This window comes from Rhinopithecus bieti, unplaced genomic scaffold (genome assembly GCF_001698545.2).
Source record: "Rhinopithecus bieti isolate Rb0 unplaced genomic scaffold, ASM169854v2 scaffold_78620, whole genome shotgun sequence".
In the NCBI taxonomy this organism is placed as follows: domain Eukaryota; kingdom Metazoa; phylum Chordata; class Mammalia; order Primates; family Cercopithecidae; genus Rhinopithecus; species Rhinopithecus bieti.
In genome coordinates, this window is record NW_016829908.1 from 638,930 (window position 1) to 646,907 (window position 7,978).

At 47.0% G+C, this 7,978-nt stretch overlaps 1 protein-coding gene across 1 annotated transcript in view; it reads left to right on the forward strand.

Annotated features, from left to right (window-relative positions):
* The first annotated feature begins 3,065 nt into the window (after nucleotides 1-3,065).
* The window catches only part of CDC14A (cell division cycle 14A), a 155,795-nt gene continuing 150,882 nt past the window's right edge, over nucleotides 3,066-7,978 (forward strand). The window contains 2 exon segments of the mRNA XM_017865166.1: nucleotides 3,066-3,176; nucleotides 3,935-4,025. Of these exon segments, the coding sequence (XP_017720655.1) occupies nucleotides 3,128-3,176; nucleotides 3,935-4,025 (140 nt within the window). The 5' untranslated portion in view covers nucleotides 3,066-3,127.

The following is a 7,978-nucleotide window of genomic DNA, read 5'->3' on the forward strand; positions in this document are numbered from 1 at the left end:
TTTTTTTTTTTTTTGAGACGGAGTCTCTTTCTGTCGCCCAGGCTAGAGTGCAGTGGCACGATCTTGGCTCACTGCAACCTCCTGAGTAGCTGGGATTACAGGCGTGTGCCACCACACCCAGCTAAGTTTTGTAATTTTTTTTTTTTGAAACAGAGTTTTGCTCTTGTCACCCAGGCTGGAGTGCAATGAGGCGATCTCGGCTAACTGCAACCTCCACCTCCCGGGTTCAAGCGATTCTCCTGCCTCAGCTTCCCTAGTAGCTGGGATTACAGGTGTGTGCCACTACGCCCGGCTAATTTTTTTGTATTATTACTAGAATCGGAGTTTTACCATGTTGGCCAGGCTGGTCTCGAACTTCTGCTCTCAGGTGATCCACCTGCCTCAGCCTCGCAAAGTGCTGGGATTACAGGCGTGAGCCACTGCACCCAGCCAACTTTTCTATTTTTTTTAGTAGAGGCGAAGTTTCGCCATGTTGGCCAGGATGGTCTCAAACTCCTGACCTCAGGTGATCCGCAGGCCTTGGCCTTGGCCTTCCAAAGTGCTGTAATTATAGGTGTGAGCCAGCATGCCCAGCCCCAAGCAATATTTAAAAAAACATTACATACAGAGTTTTATTATCTTTGTAAAAATGCTAAGGAAAAATAAACATTTTCATTTGAACTTAAGGACTTGTATTTGTTAGGTGGTAATTCATTCCTCATGATCAAAATTTTAAGCAGGAGAGTTATATAAAAAAGATTTTTGTAAATTCATTTTGGAAAATAACAAGAGGGTGTTCAATTATATCTGGCTTCACCGAAAGTGTAGATTGGAGTTCTTTTCATTAGACTATTTACTTTGTGAAATTAAAAGTTTATGAATTGGATGAGAACTCTAACTTCTATTTCTAATGCCCTTTTTCTAACACAAAACTCATGAAAAATTGTTGGGGAATTTGAATTTAGATTCTGGAAGAATTTTAAATCAGAATCTTTGGATTTATTTAGCCTTTTAAACAAAGTGGGTAAGTTTATTGAAAGATTCATATACTTATTCATATACTTTGTTTTTCTCTGTCTTTCATATAAGAAATACTAGTTTGTTTTTTTTTTCAATAAAATAATCTGAGGCCGGGCGCTGTGGCTCAGCCTGTAATCCCAGTGCTGTGGAAGGCCAAGGCAGGGCGGATTGCTTGTACTCAGGAGTTGAAGACCATGGCCAACATGGCAAAACCCGGTCTCTACAAAAAATACAAAAATTAGCCGGGCGTGGTTGGGCAAGCCTGTAGACCCAACAATTTGGGAGGCTGAGGCACGAGAATCGCTTGAACCCGAGAGGTGGAGGTTGCAGTGAGCAGAGATTGGGCCACCGCACTCCAGCCTGGGTGATAGGGCGAGACACTGTCTCAAACAAAGAAAACACACATTAAAAAAAACCCCACTAACAAAAACTGGAATTGACCCTCGAAGGGCTCGCTCCCTCGGTCAGCTCTGCACGGGTGCGCTCCCTTTCTCCCTAGAGGTCAACACGCGACTGCTAAGGAAAAGGCTGCCACAAGTTTCTTGCTGTTTCTGGAGAGAGCACTCAGAGCGCATGCTCTTCGGATAGTGGGTCTGTAGCGCCATTTTCGTATGGAAGGGACTGCACGCTGATTAGGCACAGCCGTAGGACGCCCAGCGTTCAAGTTGTTCAAACAGTACCTGGAGCCTCGCAGAGACAAGTCAAGGGCCTCTTTTAGCGGGACTCCTGCCTGGAACGCTTCAGCTGAGACTATGTAAAGAAATTCCTTTGTGTTAACCTTCTCCTTGGACCAATGGACTCTCCTCTCTCGCCTATTCCCTCCGCCCCCGCCCAGGCTTGCTCTGCGGTCTCGCCCCGCCCCTCCGGGACCCGAGCTCTGTAAAGATTAGGCATTTGTGATGCTTTTGCGCTCACAGTGGCGGCCCAGTTGAGAGGGCGCGGAGAACCAGATGGGAAACTTGTTTTCCCATGAGAACAAAGTACAAGTTATATCAGAGTCTGGTATGTGTAGAAGATACCAATACATGTACTGCGAGCTAGGAGCTGGGGCTTCTTTTTCAATTGTATTTTTTATAAAGATGCAGACCCCCTCAGTGTTGGGCGTGGGGGGTGGTTGAAATGTTAGCTAGAGGCGAGGCAGGGCACGGAGATCTGAGGTTTTTACGAGTGTGTGTGTGTGTGTGTGTGCGCGCGCGCTGCAAGAGTTTAGAAGAGCATGGGTGAGTGGGCGAGAAAGAGAATGAGAGAGAGAGAAAAAAGAAATCTCGAGTGGGACAAGACTTAGTGGGTGCCGAAAAGAAAGGGGGCGCCGGCGCATCCTAGCCTCCCAGGCCGCGACAGCGCCCTTGGCGATGTCCACTTCCAACCCCGCCGTTTCATTCATAAGTTTCTGGCCTAGAGGCCCCGCCCGCTCCCCTGGGCCGACAGCCCCATTTCCTGAACAGCAATTGGTGGACGGCAACAAAGCCTTAGCAACCGGCTCCTAGTGACCCGCAGGGTGCCTGGTAACTGGGGCTGCTGCGGAGAAAGGAGCCGGGCTGTCCCTTTAAGGGATGGCTGCGGAGTCCTGAAAGTGGAGGGGGCTGAGGGAGGGCGGGGAGGAAGGTCTGGGGGCGGACCCAGGGGGAGGAGGAGGAGGAAGAGTAACTGCTGAAAGGAGGTGGCGAAGGAGGAGCCGGAGCAGCTGCTGCCAGCCCGCGGGCACTGAAGTCCTGCCGGCTGCCGCTCGAGTAGCCACGGGCGCGATCGAGACCAGACGTCTCCTCCTCCATGATCACTTTGGAAGCCGGGGGAAGATATTGCCCTGCCGTGAGAGCTGGTCTGCGTTTCCCAGGCGCGGCGACTGCGGAGCAGCAGCTGCAGCAGCCAGGTCCAAATAGGAGCGGCCACAGCCAGGGGCGTGTGCGCCCCGCGCGGAGCGGGCTCGGGTTCCCCTCGGAATGTCCCCGGGGCGCCCAGCGCGCTGACCCCGAAGCCGCCTCCGCCTTCGGCGCCTGCTGCCTCCCTCGGCCAGGCTTGGTGTTCGGGACTGTGAGCTTCCTGGCTCCTGGGCAGTGGGGAAGCCCCCGGAGGCGAGTGACCTCAGCTGGCCACGACCCAGCCCTCCCCAGTGCGTATCTCGCTTAAGATGGCAGCGGAGTCAGGGGAACTAATCGGGGCTTGTGAGTTCATGAAAGGTGAGGAGCAGCCGCCCCGCATCTTCCAACGCTCTTTTGCCCCCAACTCTTCACTTCCCGCGCCACTGTCCCCACCTTCTCCTGAGGCTGCCAGTGTCCTGCAGCCGCTGCGCGCGCTCTCGTCCCCTCTCGGGACTCTCCTTTCTCCGAGGACCCCCTGCTTCCGGCTTCTCTTTCTTGTGTCCCTTGCTCCCTCTGCAGTTCCCTCGGATGGCTTCTCGGCCTCGTAATGGGACAGCACCGGCTTCTGCCCGGACTCCGGCACTCAGCAGCTCATGGGGAGCCTGCTCCGGTTGCTCACCGGTCGCCTTTACTTCACCATCGCAGACTTCGGTTTTCGGGACACCCCCAACTACACCCCCTAAGTCTCTCTCCCTTCCTCTTTTTCAAATCTCCGAAGCCGCATGGGGGAGGCTCACCTCTTTCTTCCCCTTCTCGCAGCTGCTGAGGTCTGGAGATTTGGGAACCAAACTTGCACCTCCAGTTCTGCGGGTACCCCCCTCTCCTGGCTACTCCGCTGGCCTGAAACAAGGGAAATGTGGGTGCTCTGCACTCCGCTGAGTTCCTCTGTCAGGTCTTCCTCATGCCTAACTGTTGTGCTCTTGAGTCTCTAGCTTTTTGGGAGAGATGAGGTTTCTGCAAGAATTCCACGTGTTGATGGGGTCTTTAAATTGGATCCTTCGTATGTTATCACCCCCCTTCACTTCCACTTCCCTACTTCTCATATGTTTTTTCTGTCTTTTAAACTTGTCTTTCAGATCGGTTATATTTTGCTACTTTAAGGAATAGACCAAAAAGCACAGTAAATACCCACTATTTCTCCATCGATGAGGAGCTGGTCTATGAAAAGTAAGTTTCTGTTTTGCTTTTTTTCTCTTGGCCATTCAGCTTGTTCTTTGGCGAGGAAACACTTTGCACTTCTATTCATTTTCCCCCAGTGATTCGACTAACAATACCAATGTTTTAAGGCTCAGGTGCGTGGGGAGAAGTTCAGGGAAAATTGATAGAATTGGAACCTTTCAACACCTCAGTTCTTTTAGACATCTATCTGTTTTAGTTCTTCCAGACATCTCTCTGTTTTAGTTCTTCCTACCACCACAGCAAACAGCAACTGGAGATTCCTAACACTCCTCAGAGTAGGACCAGGGAGACACACTATCATTGCCAGACTCTGTAATTGGCCTGGGAATCAGTCACTAAGTATTTATGGAGTGTCCGTAGGGTACAGGGCAGTGCATGTATTACAGGTGCTTGAGCTTTATAGTTTACAAAGCTTCTCTTCTGTCTCAGGATGTTTTTGTTTGTGCAGCTTTTTTTCAGAAAGTGGGACACATTAACTGCAGGGAGCTGTATCAGAGTCACATCTATGACTAACATTTTATCTGACATATTATTGATTTTTTTATTTGGGTACCCCAAACTTTTTGATATTATTTTCTTTGCTTCTGATGAAATGATGTAGCTGTCCTGATTTATTTTCTTTGACTACTTTGCTTCTGTGGGATTAGGATTTGAGAGTGTAAAATAAAAGTAGGGAACTGTTTCCTGTAAAAGACCACTAATCTACAGGAAAAAGATATCTTAATACTTTAGGTATAGCAAAACATTAATTGAACAGAGATAAATCTTTATTCAATATAAGTATCAGATAATAAGAAATAAGGCTGAATTGACTTGGTTATATACTTTTATGAAAAGAGCTGGTGTTTCAGAGGAGTCTAATATATTCTGTTTTAAATGTTTAAATTTTCTTTCTTGTTATCTTTACCAAATGTGCAGATAAATGAACATAGTTAAATGAATCATTATTAGCTTCCTTGGACTTGTGTTGTTAGAAAGGTTATTGGCAGTTCTGCCTAAGGATTTGTGGGTACTACCAGGTCTTCGAAGAGTGAGTGTTCTGGACCTTCAACAGCATATCTTTTATTTGGGGGAAAACAATCTTTGTCACTTCATCATAGAGGTTCTTGAAATTGAGGTCTGCGACGTTTCTCTTAGTGGTGCTGGGAGGAGGATGCTTCTTCAATGGCTAAAGTAAGAGTGGGAATGAAAGAGCCCTTTGCTGCTGCTCATGAATGCCCAGAGTTGCTGAGGCAAAGAGGTCTGAGTCTCTGGTGTCAGATTACAGCTCTGCTTCTAGACAGAATGGAGTTATGTGCGGCTGTGTACCTGGATGATGTCACTGCCAGCAGTGTTTATTGAGTGTTCACTCTGTTGTTGGGAATGTGCATTGTTGTGCCTGTGTTTTTGTGATTTTAGGGTTTGGGGGTCTCTCATGAGTCTGAGAGTGGGGATGGTGTATATGTCATTATGTTCAATTCTACAGTAACTCACATGCCAGAGGTTGTTAATATGTTAATATGTCATTGAATGAGCTCTAGCCATGGAGATCTGAGTCACTTCTCTTGGGATTGCTAGGTGATAGATCTAGCAGAAAATTAAGCCAACTAAACACTGTGCATGATGGCTTTTTGATTTTAATATTGATAGATGAGGAAAATGTTTAATGTGATTTTCATGTTGGTATTTTGGGATAGGCCTACAAATCACATTTCTCTTATAGTCTACTGTTTTTCTGGTATTTTACAAGGAAAGACTTGCTGGAGAAACCATCCAATTTATATTGTGAGTTTGAATTGACATTTGAAATATGATGAGGACTCCAGCCTGAGCAGAGTGTGTACTTTTCTTAGTTTGAACTTACCCTTCTGTGCCACAGTAATGGCTGTGGCTCTGAAACCTCCAACTCCATCTTTTTTGTTACCCCGACATCTTGCATGATGCTAGGTGATGCAGAGAATAAAACAATGTTGAATGCACATGTTACCTTCGAAGAGCTCCAAGCCTGTAGGGAAAATAACAGGACTGCAGTTTGAGGTATAGGAAAGATATCTGCCAAAAGAGAAGTACAATCTCTATGCTAGGAGAGGAATTCACAGGGGGGTGGGGGCACATCTGGTGGAGGGGTTCAGCAAAGGCTTCGTGGAAGAGTTAAGATTGACTTGAAGGATAGACAAGGTCTTATCAGGCAGAGATGTGAGAGGAGGGATCTTAGAAAACAGCAAGTGTGAGGAGGGGAGAGTCTTGGGACGTGTGTTCAGGGAACAGTAAGTCTTCCAGTTTTCCTGGTGTGTATTCAGGGAACATGTAGGGGATGGAGAATGTGAAGTTGAAAGGTTGGCTGGGGACAGACTGAATGTCAGGCTGAGAGACCTGCAGTTTCTTTGGTATACCATGGGACTCTTGAGGGATTTGGGGCAGCCATGGTATGACTTGATCTGTGCTAATTACAAATAATGGGAATCATTTATTGAGCATTTAAATGTATGCCATATACTGTTCTAGGTGCTCATAACTATTAATTCATTTTGTTTTCACAACAATTCTATGAGGCAGGCACTATTATCCTTATTGTACAAAAAAGGCATAGAGAGGCTGGGTCACTTGCCCAAGGTCACAGAAGTAAAAGTAGCATAGCTGGAGTTTGAAACCAAGTCATCTAGTTGCAGAGGACATATATCCTTCTCAAAAAATTAATACAGTAGCATCACTTAAGATGGGTTGTTGAGGAGATAAGAGCCCACTTAAAAAAATTCAGAGGGGATCAGGCATGGTGGCCCTCGCCTGTAATCACAGCAATTTGGGAGGCCGAGGTGGGTGGATCACGAGGCCAGGAATTCAAGACCAGCCTGGCCAATGTGGTGAAACCCCATCTCTACTAAAAATACAAAAATTAGCTGGGCATGGTGGCACATTCCTATAATCCCAGCAACTCCAGAGGCTGATGCAGAATTGCTTGAACCAGGACCTGGGAACCAGGACCCGGGAGGCGGAGGTTGCAGTGAGCTGAGATCGCACCACTGCACTCCAGCCTGGGCTACAGAGCAAGATTCTGTCTTAAAAAAAAAAAAAATTCAGGAGGAAGAAACAAGTACCTGGATTAGGATGGTAACAATGGTGATGGACAGAAGGGATCTTAAGCCATGTAACCTGGCAACACAGGAGGGTGGGGTGGAGGGGTGCTGAGGAAAAAGGGGAGTCAAAGAAGTCCTTAAGATGGCTTGGGTTGTGGTGAGCCTGCTGGAGCTCTTAACTGAAATAAGGAAGGAGGGTGGAATAATTGGCTTTGGTGGGAAGATCAGGCATTCCATTTTGGTCAGACTGAATTTAAGAAATTTAAGGGATATTTATGTCACTGTTAGATATCACGTATATTTGAGGTTCTTAAATTTGGTAATTTTCCCAAAGAGACAATAAAGCTGAGAGAATGATGCGATTTCTGGGAAGATAGAGAAGGCCTCAAGGTCTGTATTTCACAGGTAGGGCCAGGATGAGAGGAGCAAGGGAAGGTGGAAGTATGCAACAAAGAGGTGGACAAACACTGAAGGGGAGAGGAGAAAGGGAGAAGGACTGACTCCATCTCGTCAGCTCCATGTTGGGGAAGTATAGAATGAGAGAGACTGCAAAGCCCCTAGAAGGACCTCTAGTAACCTGGGCTCTGTCTGGAGGATGTCCTACGGCGAGAAAGATCTTGACTGTCACATCATAATATGCATGTCTCTGAGGAGAGGAATATATTTATATTCATTATCACACAGGACTTTGTACTGTGTAATTATTTGCTGAATGTTTAAATTAAATGCTGCTTTTCCAGCTGGGTGTGCTTGTAGTCCCAGCTACTCTTGAGGCTGAGGTGACAGGATTGCTTGAGGCCCGCAGTTGAACTGGAAAGCCAGCCTGCCAGCCTGAGCAACATAGTGAGACCCCATCTCTTAAAAAAAAAAAAAAAAAAAAAAAAAAAA